The sequence below is a fragment of the Pseudophryne corroboree genome, assembly GCF_028390025.1.
Source record: "Pseudophryne corroboree isolate aPseCor3 chromosome 3 unlocalized genomic scaffold, aPseCor3.hap2 SUPER_3_unloc_5, whole genome shotgun sequence".
Classification (NCBI taxonomy): Eukaryota; Metazoa; Chordata; class Amphibia; order Anura; family Myobatrachidae; genus Pseudophryne; species Pseudophryne corroboree.
In genome coordinates this window covers 3,770,512-3,785,678 of record NW_026967541.1, presented here as the reverse complement: position 1 = coordinate 3,785,678, position 15,167 = coordinate 3,770,512, and the positions used below count along the sequence as shown (strand labels likewise).

The window sequence follows — 15,167 nt, the reverse complement described above, 5'->3', positions numbered from 1 at the left end:
GGCAAAAATCCTCCCAATATACTTCCATTGCATCAAACGTAGCTGTGGTAAGTCTGGATAGACTAACGGCCCTTGTGTAAGACGATCATCCTGAAGTGGCAGAGGCTAGGGGCCTACGAGTAATAAGGCTAGAATGTCTACATACCAGGCCCTGCAGGGCCAGTATGGGGCAATCAGAATTGCCTGAACCTTGCCCCTTTAAATCCTTTGAGAACTCATGGAATTAGAGGAACTGGAGGAAACAAGTACACCAACTGGTAAATCCACGGTGTCGCCAGAGCATCCACTGCTACGGCCTGTGGATCCCTCGTCCCAGAACAGTAGCGCAGGAGCTTCTTGGTGAGCTGAGAAACCAACAAGTCGATTTGCAGGCAGCCCCACCAATGAAATATCTGCTGTAACACTTGCGGGTAGAGAACCCATTTCCCCAGGTGCAGATCGTGTCTACTAAGGAAGTCTGCTCCCCAATTGTCTACTCACGGAATTAATACGGCGGAAATGGCCTTGGGATTCCGCTCCACCCAGAGGAGTATCTGTGACACCTCCCTCATTGCAGCTCTGCTGTTTGGACCTCCTTGTTGGTTTATGTACATCACAGTTGGTGCGTTTTCTGACAATACCTGTATGGCCTGATACTGTAGGACATAGAGGTCAGCAAAAGGGTATTGTAAATCACCCTGAGTTCCAAAAGGGAAGCCTCTTGATCAGACCACCTTCATTGGAACCGAGCCCCTAGGGTCACTGTACCCCAACAATGGAGGCTTGCATCCGTTGTCAACAGAATCCAATCCTGAATTCTGAAGTGTCGACCCTCCAGGAGGGAGATCAGTAACCACCATAAGAGGGAAATCCTGGCGTTTGGTGAAAGGCATATCATCTGGCGCATGTGTAGATGTGACCCAGACCATTTATCCAGCAGATCCAGCTGGAATGGTCATGCATGGAATCTTCCGTACTGAATTGTGTCGTAGGAGGCCATCATCTTTCCCAGTAAGCGTATGCAAAGATGTACCGAGATTTTGTTCAGCTTCAAAATGGAACGTACCATCGTCTGAATTATCTGTGCCTTGTCCATAGGAAGGAACACCTTCTGAGACATCGTGTCCAGTATCATTACCAGGAACTGAAGCCTCTGCATAGGTTCTAGGTGGGATTTCTGCAGATTGAGAATCCACCCATGATCCGTGAGTAGTCGTGTTGGAAGGCTGATCTTTTCCATCAACTGTGCTCTGAATATAGCCATTATGAGGAGATCGTCCAAGTATGGAATGATGTTCACTTCCTGCTTGTGGAGTTGTAGCAACATCTCTGCCATCACCCCTGATAATACCCTCAGTGCAGTTGAGAGACCAAAAGGCAAGGCCTGGTAGTGACTGTGCTGCAGTGCAAACATGAGGTAAGCCTGAAGAGGCAGCCACATTGGGATGTGAAGATACGCATCCTTAATATCCAGAGAAACCAGGAACTCCCCTTCTTCCATGTCACACTTGGCCTGAGTTGGGGATCTGATGACTGATAATTGACTGAGGGAGCAGCTATCAGCAAAGGAAGGAAACGAGGTGGCTGAATGTAGTTCTTATTCATGGATTGAACACTTAGGCCCGAAGATGTAGAGGGGTAGGCAATGAGGACAATGACCGAGATCGATACACTGAAGAAAGAGGAATTCAGTTTTAATGAGACCTCAATCATACACAATGACTAGGAGAGAAGTCTGAATGAATTCTGAAAGACGAAAGGTTCATGACTTGTAACCGACGCTGAAAAATACTGAATGAAGTGACTTGTGATTTGTAAATTATGCTGAAGAACATGGAATGAAGAGATGACTTGTGATTTTTAAACACTGACGAAGAGCGTATCGCTGTGAGCACCATTAGCAAACGGAGACCCTCTACCAGATAGAGGACCCAGCGGTTAAATCGCAAGAGTAGGTGGACTGGGAGCAAAGGACTGCAATAACAGAACTGACCAACAGGCAGACATAACAGAACCAGGATACCAGGGGTTAACCTGGGAGCCAGAGCGCAGGGCACCTTACAGCAGCAAGTAACTTGAAGTACTGGCAACATAGCTAAGCATCAACCCCTTTTTATAAGGGAAGCCTGTACCGGATTGGCTGGACTCGAACTGGGATACCTATTGACTAGGATTGGTCTCCAATGTGGTGGCTCCCTGCACAGAGGACACATGTAAAACCAGCACACAGCCACTACCTCTGGCCTCAGCCTCCCACATGCTGCACTCCAGCAACAGGACACTTGGAAACAGACACCTTCGGCTGCCATGCTCCACTCCCTAGGACCCGGACCCTGGCCTCCAGACACCCGGCAGCCGCACCAGAGGACCTTGCTGCTGTAGTGCCTATCCATCGCAGTGACACCAGCCAGCTAAGAGGAAGGCCGCAGGGACCAGAGCCAGTGGTAAGATTCCGGATGCTGACAGTACCCCCCTTTTTAGAGTGGTCTCCGAACACCCACGCTGCTTAGTGGGATTCTTGGAATGAAAGGCACAACTCAGTCTTGGAGCATGAACATCCTCTGCAGCCACCCAAGATCTTTCCTCCGGACCATATCCTCTCCAATCTATGAGATACTGGACACGACCATACCTCTTGCGGAAGTCAAGAAACCCCTGGGAGGTTAAGGGAAAGCTGCCCGAAAAAGATTTAGTACAAGAGGCTTTAGCAGAGAAATGTGAAAGGCATTGGGAATTTTCAAATAGGGAGGCAGTTTCACCTTGTAAGAAACAGGATTCAACACTCTTTTAATAGGATACGGACCGATGAATCTTGGAGCAAACTTTTTGGTAGGAACATTGAGTCTGAGGTTTCTGGTGGATATCCAAACACAATCTCCCACTTTGAGACTAGGAACAGCCCTATGTTTCCGATTAGCATAAGTCTTTTATTTCTGGGAAGTCTTAAGTAGTGCCTTATAAATTTGTCTCCAAATCTTAGTGAACCGACGAAGAGCAGATTCAGCAGCAGGAACCTCAAGAGGTGGAGAGATTACAAGGAAGGAACTTGTGGATGAAAACTATAATTAATGAAGAAAGGAGTGGAATTGGTAGAAGAATGATATAGGTTATTGTATGCAAACTCAGCAAATGGGAGGTAATCCATCCAGTCTTCCTGAGCAGGGGACATGAACATCCATAAGAAAGTTTCCAGATCTTGGTCGACTCTCTCAGTCTGTCCGTCAGTCTGGGGATGGTAGGCTGAAGAGAAGTTCAACTTGATTCCTAGAACAGAGCTGAGAGCTTTCCAGAACTTGGCGACGAATTGAGGACCCCGATCAGAAACTATTTCCTGTGGAAGGCCATGCAAATGAAAAATCTATGAGAAAAACAATTTGGATAGCTGAGGAGCAGAGGGAAGACCGGTGAGGGGTATGAAGTGAGTCATCTTCGAAAATCATTCCACAAATGACCCAAATGGTGTTGTGCCCTATGGAGACTGGCAAATCGGTTATGAAATCCATAGAGATGTGAGTCCAAGGCTTTAGAGGTATTGGAAGTGGATGAAGAAGACCCGAGGTAGATGTTCGTGGACTTTTATGTTGAACACACTTGGAAAAGGCTGCTACAAATTCAAAGACATCCGTTTTAAGATGAGGCTACCAGTAGAATCGCTGAATGAACCCGAGAGTCTTAAGACCACTGGCATGACGCATGAAAGATGAAGAATGAGCCCACGTAAGAAATTTCCTGCAAAATTTTGGTGCTACAAAAGTTCTCCCCGGAGGAGGTAGAGGAAGGGCTAAAACACACGAGCCGGCTTTTGCCGGCCGGGAAAAAGCCGGATGGCTTTTTCCCGTGCCGGCATTGTAATTAACAGTGTGAGGGGTAGGGTCCCTTCACACTGCACGGCCCTGGCCTGGCTGCTGGGTTGCAGCCGGAACTATCCACTGGAAGGTCCGGCTGCCGGGCCGTCTTTGCAGTCAGTGAACCGTGTGTGTGTGAAGGGGAGCTTTCACACACAACGCCTTTTTCCCAAGCCGTGTCTAATGCTGCACATGCGCACAGCATTACACACGGTTCAACGACATGGGACGTGCACATGTGTGTAGATGGTGACACTAAAACTACTGGATGATCATTGTGAATGTCTGAGGTATTGATACAATGCAAATTTGTTGAGATATTGTTTCTTTTTCAGATGGGACCATAGGTCATGCACGTGATACGACTGGCATAAGGGAGCCATTGGTTTTGTCAGAGACCGGCATTTGTTTGTTGGTGATCCCTTGTAGACAGTGAGTAGTATCCATCTACAGTGGAAGAAGCATGGACACCAAGAATCTCAGCTGTGGAACAGTGGGCAAAAGTAGATCATGACAAATCAGGACCACAGGCATTTAGGGCGTCTAGCAACAACCAATCGTTCCAAACGCATCAGGAACTGCACCAACAGTACAATGCCGTACCCAACCAAACAGTCCCACAGTCCCAGATCTGGTGAATTGGAGGGCCACGTGAGATATGGTGGCACGTCAGCTGATGATCTGAAAACCAATCCGAGCCTTTCGGCAAATGTTCCGATGCTGAGAGCAAACCTAAAGTTTTACACTAATGTGATAGTTGTTTTTATGGTAATTATTTTGAGCAATAGAGTAGGACCTGCAGTATAGCGGGGTCCCTTGTCGGGAGCTGCAGGCTTAAATGCACTGAGCAATACATGAACTAAAACTCCACTGTTTATTATTGTTAGTTAAAATAGTAATGACACATTTATGTATGTAGTAAGGCTACTGGGAGACCTTAGATTGAGCAATATTTGATCTGACCATTACATTCCCTAAAGTCATAACCTCAGAACTGCACAGAGCAGGAACTATTATTCACAAGTAATTAGGAATGTGTTCATCATGAACAAGTCCACAATTACCGTCTGAAGGTTACACAATTATTTCAAGTCTGCACAATTGATATTTGAGGATAAAGCCTTTAACAGAAAACACCCCTGAAGAAGTCACTATTGACGAAACACGTTGGGAGACACGCAATTTGGATTTAGAGTGAATTGGAGTGGATAAGAACAAGCCCGCCCATGCAAGGGTGACAACAAGTGCAAAACGCTTGCCTTATGATTATACAAATATGTACTTGTGATAAGCTTTTAATCTGTTTTACTTGAAGTTCTAGATTCAAATTTCATTTTATTTCTAAATCTTATACGAATTGTATTTGGTGAGGTTATGTCTACTGTATAGCAGGATATATTTCATACCTGCATCATCTAACAAAATGCATGTAAATTAGGCACTCCACAAAAAACAATACTAATAATATTATATACATACGTATATACACATTTATATATAATCACTAATAAACTTCTGCTTGTTACTTTTAATAACATTATAGTGCTGTGTGTAATAACTCTCTACATGTGATAGTTGTCATGGATAGCCTTGTTAGAAACACCCAACTGAGAACAGGGTTGATGGCGGAGGAGGGTGTAGGATAAGAGATTGCTGTAGTGACAGCAATGAGAATATTTGACTTCTGTAATAAGTGTTTATTACTCACCTGTGCTGATATCTGTAGGGATCTCCTCCTCCTTACACTGCTGATTACCCCTCACATACGTGTCTTCTTCTCCCTCTGTATCTTCTTCCTTCATATCAGTCACATATGTCTCTTCTTCTCCCTCTATATCTTCTGCCTTTATATCGGTCACATTTGTCTCTTCTTCTCCCTCTATATCTTCTGTCTTTATATCAGTCACATACGTCTCCTCTTCTCCCTCTATATCTTCTGCCTTTATATCAGTCACATATGTCTCCTCTTCTCCGTCTATATCTTCTTCTTTTATAACAGTCACATACGTCTCTTCTTCTCCCTCTGTATCTTCTGTTTTAATATTAGACAGATGTTCTACCTAAAAAAATAGGATTTTGGTTACCTACCGGTAAATCCTTTTCTCGTAGTCCATAGAGGATGCTGGGGTCCATATTAGTACCAAGGGGTATAGACGGGTCCACCAGGAGCCATTGGCACTTTACGAGTTTAAGAGTGTGGGCTGGCTCCTCCCTCTATGCCCCTCCTACCAGACTCACTCTAGAAACTGTGCCCGAGGAGACAACATACTTAGAGAGAAGGCATTACACAGATAGTGGTGAGATTTATACCAGCTCACACAAACAGGATAATCCGGACAACATGCCGGAACAACTTCAGCAACAGCTGAAATAATAAACAACGCAGAATTTACCTAGGAACCAGGTAACACTGAACCATAAAACCAATGCCCAGCATCTTCTACGGACTACGAGAAAAGGATTTACCGGTAGGTAACCAAAATCCTATTTTCTCTTACGTCCTAGAGGATGCTGGGGTCCATAATAGTAGCATGGGGATGTACCAAAGCTCCCAGTACGGGAGGGAGAGCGGAGGCTCTTGCAACACTGCTTGACCAAACTTGAGGTCATCAGAGGCCAAAGTATCGGACTTGTAAAACTTGGCAAAACGTGTTCGACCCAGACCAAGTAGCTGCTTGGCAGAGTTGTACCGCCGAGACACCCCGGGCAGCCGCCCAGGAAGAGCCCACTTTACGAGTAGAGTAGGCCTGTACAGATCTCGGACACGGCAATCCTGCCGTGGAATAAGCATACTGGACAGTGAACCTGATCCAGCAGGAAATCAAATTTTTTTTGGATCATAGAGGACAAACAGAGAGTCACTTTTCCTATGACGAGCCGTCCTCTTCACGTAAATCTTCAAAGTCCTCCCTACATCCAAGGCCTTTGAAGTAATTGAGTCAGTAGCAACTGGCACCACAATAGGTTGGTTGATGTGGAAAGCCGACACAACCTTTGGTGGAACTGTGCATGAGTCCTAAGTTCCGCCCTGTCTTCATGGAAGATCAGATAGGGGCTTTTACAAGATAAAGCCCCCAATTCCGACACGAGTTGTGCAGAAGCCAAGGCCAACAAGGTGACCGCCTTCCATGTGAGAAACTTGAGGTCAGCCTCCTGTAGAGGCTTAAACCAAGCAGATTGCAGGAACTGCCACACCACATCAAGATCCCATGGAGCCGTAGGGGCCACAAAGGGATGCTGGATGTGCAGAACCCCTTTCAAAAAGGTCTGAACCTCAGGAAGAACAGCCAATTGTTTTTGGAAGAAGATGGACAAAGCAGAGATCTGGACCTTGATGGAGCCCAGGCTCAGTCCCATATCCACCCCTGCTTGCAGGAAAAGGAGAAAACATCCAAGTTAAAACTCCACCGCCGGAAACTTCTTGGCCTCACACCAAGAAATATATTTCTTCCAAATGCGATGGTAATGTTTAGACGTTACCCCCTTCCTGGCCTGTATCAGGGTAGGAATGACCTCACTCGGGATACCTTTCCGAGCTAAGATCTGGCGTTCAACTGCCATGCAGTCAAATGTAGCCGCGGTAAGTCTTGATAAGCGAACGGCCCCTGCAGAAGCAGATCCTCCCGAAGAGGTAAAGGCCAGCAGAAGATCCAGCAGATCCGCATACCAAGCCCTCCTTGGCCAGTCCAGAGCAATGAGGATAGCCTCAACCTTTGTTCTTCTCACGAAACTGAAGAACCTTTGGTATCAGAGGAAGTGGAGGGAAAACATACACTGACTTAAACACCCACGGTATTACCAGTGCGTCCACCACCACTGCCTGTCGGTCTCTTGACCTGGAACAGTACCTCCGAAGCTTCTTGTTGAGGCGTGAGGCCATCATGTATATGTGGGGAACCCCCCACCAACCGGTTACCTCCTCTAACACCTTCGGATGGAGGCCCCACTCCCCTGGATGGAGATCGTGTCTGCTGAGGAAGTCTGCTTCCCAGTTGTCTACGCCCGGAATGAAGATTGCCGATATCGCCACCGCGTGCCTTTTTGCCCAGATGAGGATTTTTTACACCTCTGACATGGCATCGCTGCTCTTCATTCCACCTTGTCGGTTTATGTAGGCCACTGTGGTCACATTGTCCGACTGCACCTGAACAGCCCGATCCCGTAAAAGGTGTGCTGCTTGCAGAAGGGCGTTGTAAACGGCCCTGAGTTCCAGGATGTTTATTGGGAGAAGTGACTCTTGATCCGACCATCGTCCCTGAAAGGTTTCCCCCAGAGCGACTGCTCCCCAACCTCTTAGACTTGCATCTGTGGTTAAAAGGATCCAGTCTTGAATTCCGAACCTTCTCCCTTCCAGAAGGTGCGGAAGTTGCAGCCACCAGAGGAGTGAAATCCTGGCTTTCGGAGACAGGCGTATCCTCTTGTGCATGTGTAGGTGAGAGCCCGACCACTGGTCCAATAGGTCCAGCTGAAAGAGTCGAGCATGAAACCTGCCGTACTGCAGAGCCTCGTAGGCAGCAACCATCTTCCCCAGAAGGTGTATGCATTGATTAACAGATACCCGGGTAGGCTTTAGGACCTCCCAGATCATTGCTTGAATCACCAACGCTTAATCCACCGGCAGAAATACCCTCTGCACTTCCGTGTCAAGGATCATTCCCAGGAAAGACGGCCTCTTTGTCGGCTCCAGATGAGACTTTGGAAGGTTTAGGATTCAACCGTGCCTCCTGAGCGCGATGTAACGCAACAACCTCACCCTGGACAACGCCTTGATCAGGAGATCGTCCAGATATGGAATTATGTTCACCCCCTGTTTGCGGAGGAGAACCATCATCTCCGCTATCACCTTGATGAAGATCCTCAGTGCTGTGGAGAGGCCAAACGGTAGCGCCTGGAACTGATAATGATCGTCCATCAGCGCAAACCTGAGATATGCTTGATGCGGCGTACAAATGGGAATGTGGAGGTAAGCATCCTTGATGTCCAGGGACACCAGGAACTCCCCCTCCGACAGTCCTGAGATGACAGCTCTCAGATGCCATCTTGAATTTGAACTCCCTGAGATAAGGGTTCAAAGATTTTAAGTTTAGAATAGGCTGTACCGAACCATCCGGTTTCGGTACCACAAAAAGGTTCAAATAATAACCCTTGTTCCACTGCTGAAGTGGGACAGGAACAAGGACCTCTGACACCACCAATTTTCTGATGGCCTCCAAAAGAATTGTCCTGCCTGCCAGCAGGGCTGGCAAACCCAACCTGAAGAAAAGGTGAGGCGGGGGATCTTGAAACTCCAGTCTGTACCCCCTGGACACTATATCCAGGACCCTGGGGTCCAGGCCAGATGATACCCAGACGTGGCTGAACTGCCAGAGTCTAGCCCCCACCTGACCTTCCTCCAGGCCTAGCTGTCCACCGTAATGCGGGGGACCTAGGGATATCAGAAGCGGGCTTCTGGGTCTGGGAACCTGCGGGAGCAGGTTTTATTTCCTTTGGCACGACCACCTCTGAAGAAGGTGTTCGGAGGCTTATTCTTCTAGGCCTCGCAGGCCAAAAGGACTGTGACGTGGTAGATGAAAAAATAGGATTTTGATACCTACCGGTAAATCCTTTTCTCTTAGTCCGTAGACGATGCTGAGGTCGTCAAAAGAACCATGGGGTATAGACGGGATCCGCAGGAGACATGGGCACTTTAAGACTTTTAAGCGGCGTGACCTGGCTCCTCCCTCTATATCCCTCCTCCAGACTCAGTATAGGAACTGTGCCCAAAGAGACGGAGATTTCCAGGAAAAGAATTATTAAACCATGGTGAGCATCATACCAGCTCACGCCTTAAGCATGCCGTACAACATGACATTCAACTGAACAGGTCAACGGACATGAACAAAATTCAGCAACATGCTAAACAGAAGTGAAACACAACTAGTGTGTAACCACAACGAATACCGCAGATACAGTACGCACTGGGACAGGTGACCAAGTAGCAGCTCGGCAAAGTTGCAATGCCAAGACTCCCTGAGCAGCCGCCCAGGACGAACCCACCTTCCTAGTAGAGTGGGCCTTCACCGATTTTGGTAACAGCAATCCTGCCGTGGAATGAGCCTGCTGAATCGTATTATAGATCCAGTGTGCAATAGCCTGCTTGGAAGTAGGACACCCAATCTTGTTGGGAGCATACAGGACAAACAGAGCCTCTGTTTTCCTAATCGGAGCAGTTCTGGCGACATAAATTTTCAAAGCTCTGACCACATCCAGAGACTTTGATTCAATCAAAGAGTCAGTAGCCACTGGCACCACAATCGGTTGGTTCATGTGGAAAGATGAAACCACTTTCGGCAGAAAATGTTGACGAGTTTTCAACTCTGCTCTATCTTCATGAAAGATCAAATAAGGGCTCTTTTGAGACAAGGCCGCTAACTCAGACACCCGCCTTGTGAATGCCAAGGCCAACAGGATGACCACTTTCCAAGTGAGGAATTTCAATTCCACCTTCCCTAAGGGTTCAAACCAACGTGATTGAAGGAACTGCAACACCACATTAAGGTCCCATGGTGCCACAAATGGAGGTTGGATGTGTAACACACCCTTCACGAAAGTCTGAACTTCCGGAAGGGAGGCCAATTGTTTTTGAAAGAAAACCGATAAGGCTGAAATCTGAACCTTAATCGAGCCCAATTTTAGGCCCGCATCCACACCTGCTTGCAGAAAATGGAAAAAACGCCCCTGCTGAAATTCCTCCGTAGGAGCCTTCTTGGATTCACACCAAGAAACATATTTTCTCCAAATACGGTGGTAATGTTTCAACGTAACTCCTTTTCTGGCCTGAATAAGAGTGGGAATAACCTCGCTGGGAATACCCTTGCGAGCTAGGATCAGGCGTTCAACCGCCATGCCGTCAAACGTAGCCGCTGTAAGTCATGATACACGCACGGCCCTTGCTGCAACAGGTCCTCGCGGAGAGGAAGAGGCTAGGGATCTTCTACGATTAATGCCCGAAGATCCGGGTACCAAATCCTCCTTGGCCAGTCTGGGACCACGAGGACTGCTCAAACTTTTGTTCTTTAGAACTTTTGGAATGAGAGGAAGTGGAGGGAATACATACACCAACTGAAACACCCACGGTGTCACCAGTGCATCCACTGCTGTTGCTTGAGGGTCCCTGGACCAATACCTCTGAAGCTTCTAGTTGAGACGAGACGCCATCATGTCTATATGGGGAACCCCCCAAAGACTTGTCACTTCTGTGAAGACCTTTTGATGGAGGCCCCACTCTCCTGGATGGAGATAGTGTCTGCTGAGGAAGTCTGCTTCCCAGCTGTCCACTCCTGGAATGAATATCGCTGATAGAGCGCTTGTATGCTTTTCTGCCCAGCGGAGAATCTTTGTGGCTTCTGCCATCGCTGCTCTGCTTTTTGTTCTGCCCTGGCGGTTTATGTATGCTACTGCTGTGACATTGTGCGATTTGATCAGTACGGGCAGAGTGCGAAGAAGACGTTCCGCTTGTAGAAGGCCGTTGTAAATGGCTCTTAATTCCAGAACGTTGATGTGGAGTCAAGTTTCCTGACTTGACCATTTTCCTTGGAAGTTTTCCCCTTATGTGACTGCCCCCCAACCTTGGAGACTTGCATCCGTGGTCACTAGGATCCAGTCCTGGATCCCGAACCTGCGCCCCTCTAGGAGGTGAGAGCTGTGCAGCCACCACAGGAGTGAGATTCTGGTCTTGGAAGACAGGATTATCCTCCGGTGCATGTGGAGGTGGGATCCGGACCACTTGTCCAACAGGTCCCACTGAAAAACTCTGGCATGGAACCTATCAAATCGAATGGCCTCGTAGGCCGCAACCATCTTCCCCAGCAACCAAATGCATTGATGGATGGAGACTGTTGCTGGTTTCAGTATGAGTTTGACCAGACCCTGAATCTCCAGAGCCTTTTCCACTAGAAGAAAAACTCTGCAGGTCTGTGTCCAGTATCATTCCCAAAAACGCCAACCAAGTTGTCGGAAATTAACTGTGCTTCAACCATGTTGTTGAAGCACTGTCAGGGATAGTGCAATGTTCTGTACCAACTGATCCCTTAATCTCGCTTTTATCAGGAGATCGTCCAAGTACGGGATAATTGTGACTCCTTGCTTGCGGAGGAGAAACATAATTTCCGCCATCACCTTGGTGAAAATCCTCGGAGCCGTGGACAGACCAAACGGCAACGGCTGGAATTGGTAATGACAATCCTGAATTGCAAACCTCAGGTAAGCCTGATGTGGAGGATAAATGGGAACATGCAAGTAGGCATCCTTTATGTCCAACGACACCATAAAATCCCCTTCCTCCAGACTGGAGATCACCACTCGGAGAGACTCCATCTTGAATTTCTTCAGGTAGAAATTGAGAGATTTTAGGTTTAGGATCGGTCTGACCGAACCGTCCGGCTTCAGGACCACGAATAGGCGTGAATAAAAGCCTTCTCCCTGTTGTGACAGGGGAACCGGGATCACAACCTGGTTTTGATACAACTTTTGTATCGCGCCGCAGACCACCTCCCTGTCTAGAAGAGAAGCTGGTAAGGCCAATTTGAAGAAAAAAAAAACGGCGAGGGGGAAGTCTTGAAACTCTAGTTTGAACCCTTGGGACACTATTTGTAAAACCCACGGGTCCAGGCCTGAGCGAAACCAGAACTGACTGAAGAGCTTTAGACGTGCCCCCACCGGTGCGGGCTCCCTTATGGGAGTCCCAGCATCATGCGGTGGATTTGGCAGAAGCCAGGGAGGACTTCTGCTCCTGGGAACTCGATGAGGCGGGTGCTCATTTACCTCTTCCCCTACCTCTAGTAGCAAGGAAGGAGGAACCTCGGCCTCTCCTGTATTTATTGGGCCGAAAGGACTGCATTTAATAGTGGTGTGTTTTTTTTTGTTGCGCAGGAACATTAGGTAAAAAGGACGACTTACCCGCGGTAGCCGTAGAGTCTAAATCAGTGAGGCCGTCACCAAACACACCACCCTTATACGGAAGAGATTCTGCTTCTCTCCCCTAGGTCCCACGAAGCAGGGAGCCTGTTGCCAGCAGTCCTCCCTGAACATAAAAACCTAACATAAGTCTTTTCAGAGAAACTCAGTAGAGCTCCCCTGGAGTGCATCCAGTCTCACTGGGCACAATTCTAAACTGAGTCTGGAGAGGGATACAGAGGGAGGAGCCAGGTCACGCCCCTTAAAAGTCTTAAAGTGCCCATGTCTCCTGCGGATCCCGTCTATACCCCATGGTTCTTTTGGTGACCCCAGCATCCTCTAGGACATACGAGAAAGGTTTCTTCGTAGCCGGTGCAGCTGAGGGGAGAAAAGGAGACTTACCAGCGGTAGTCGTGGCAACCCACGCATCCAGCGCCTCCCCAAAGAGAGCCTAACCTTTGTATGACAGGCTCTCCACACACTTCCTGGATTCCGCGTCCGCAGACCAGTTGCGCAGCCAGAGACCCCTGCGAGCCGAGACGGACATGGAACCCAGGTCTTTCATGGAATCCACCAGGAACCCTGCAGAATCCTGAATATTACGTAAAAATAAAACAACGTCACCTTTGTCCAGCGTAGATGACTCCTCCTGTAGAGTGATTGACCACCTGGCAATAGCTTTAGCAATCCAAGCACAGGCCATAGTAGGCCGCAATATGGCCCCTGAAGCCGTGTAAATGGATTTCCGTGTAACATCCACCTTTGCGATCTGCCGGGTCCTTTAACGCGGTAGATCCCGGGACCGGTAATACCACCTGTTTGGACAGCCTGGAGACAGAGACGTCGACCATCGGTGGGGACTCCCATCTCTTTCTATCTTCCTCTGGGAAGGAAAAAGCCACCAAGACCCTCTTGGGAATCTGGAATTTCTTTTCCGGAGTTTCCCATGCCTTTTCAAAGATAGCATTCAATTCCTTGGATGCCGGGAAGGTGAGGGGGGGCTTCTTATTATCTGTGAAGGAGGCCTCCTCCACCTGTTCCGGAACTGTGTCTGAAATGTGTACAACATCCCTAACAGCCTCAATCATCACCTGCACCCGCTTGGCAAGTGATGCCGTCCCCCTCAACACATCCCCGTCACCGTCTGCAGCGTCAGAGTCGGTGTCCGTGTCATCCTGCATAATTGCCAGCGCACGTTAGTGAGAATGAACCGCAGGGGACCCCGAGGAGGCAGAATCAGACCACACCACCATAGAGGACTGGAGGACCTGAATGGCATGCTCAGTCCTAGCAACCCTATCAGAAATCTGGGAAATAGTCCTCCTCAGAGAGGCTAACCATTCTGGCTCTCTAGCTGGGATCTGTGCTAAAACAGTGCAATCCTGATTACATGGCATGGGATCTTCCTGGGAAGACAAATCCTCTGCAGCATATGAAACAGTGTCCCTGGACATGTTGTCACACACCCTCAAACACCCCACATACACACAGGGTACTGGAAGACAGAGTTTCCCCCCAAGAATGGCAGAGAGACACAGAGATTGGAGCCAACCCACAAACAGCGCTATTACAGGTATAGGGAGACCCCAAACCAGCGCTGACTGTGCCCCTTAATAGGAGAGACAGCCTATAATACAGCCTCCTCTCCCTTCTACAACCCCCTGGTACCGTACCGATAGCTGGAGTCATTCAGGAGAGACCTGGCATCCACTGGCAGGAAAATGGCGCTGAACGCTGCTGGGTCCGCTCTGAGGAGAAGCTCCGCCCCCTCAATGGCGCTGTCTTCCCGCTCAATGAAGATTATACTGGCCGGAGGGATTTATGCTGGCCTGGATCCACAGACCCCCGACAGGCTGCTTGTGGTCAGATTAGGGTCCGAAGCTGGCCCAGGGCTTCACCGCAGTACCGCTGAGCCTTCCAGGAGCGCAGTTACCCTCTAGCCGCCCTCTTCACACTGACCCCCCGCTTGCAAGGGGGGACAGTGACTCACTCGTCATCTTCAGTTCCCTGAGGGTGTGGCAGCTGGCTGCCAGGGTGAGCGCTCCCCTGCAGCGGGACGCGATCAGACCCCGCTGGAGCTCAACGTCCAGTCAGCAGGGGCAGGACCATGCAGGGCGGACACTACTCCTCCCCTCTCAGTCCCTCGCCTGCAAGGAAGCTGTCACCAGCAGCCTCCCTGTAAAAAAATAAACTCTGAAATAAAGAAAATACACTTTTCCTAAGAGAACTCAGGAGAGCTCCCTCCCCTAGCTGTGACCGGCTCCTCCGGGCACATTTTCTAAACTGAGTCTGGTAGGTGGGGCATAGAGGGAGGAGCCAGCCCACACTCTCAAACTCTTAAAGTGCCAATGGCTCCTGGTGGACCCGTCTATACCCCATGGTACTAATATGGCCCAAGCATCCTCTAGG

General features: G+C 48.7%; 1 protein-coding gene across 1 annotated transcript in view; it reads right to left on the bottom strand.

The window, feature by feature from the left end:
• Window positions 1-15,167, bottom strand: part of LOC134984367 (zinc finger protein 585A-like) — a 125,052-nt gene that overhangs the window by 93,884 nt on the left and 16,001 nt on the right. Inside the window, exon 5 of the mRNA XM_063949965.1 lies at window positions 5,533-5,884. Within this exon, the coding sequence (XP_063806035.1) occupies window positions 5,533-5,884 (352 nt within the window). The remainder of the gene's footprint in view (window positions 1-5,532; window positions 5,885-15,167) is intronic.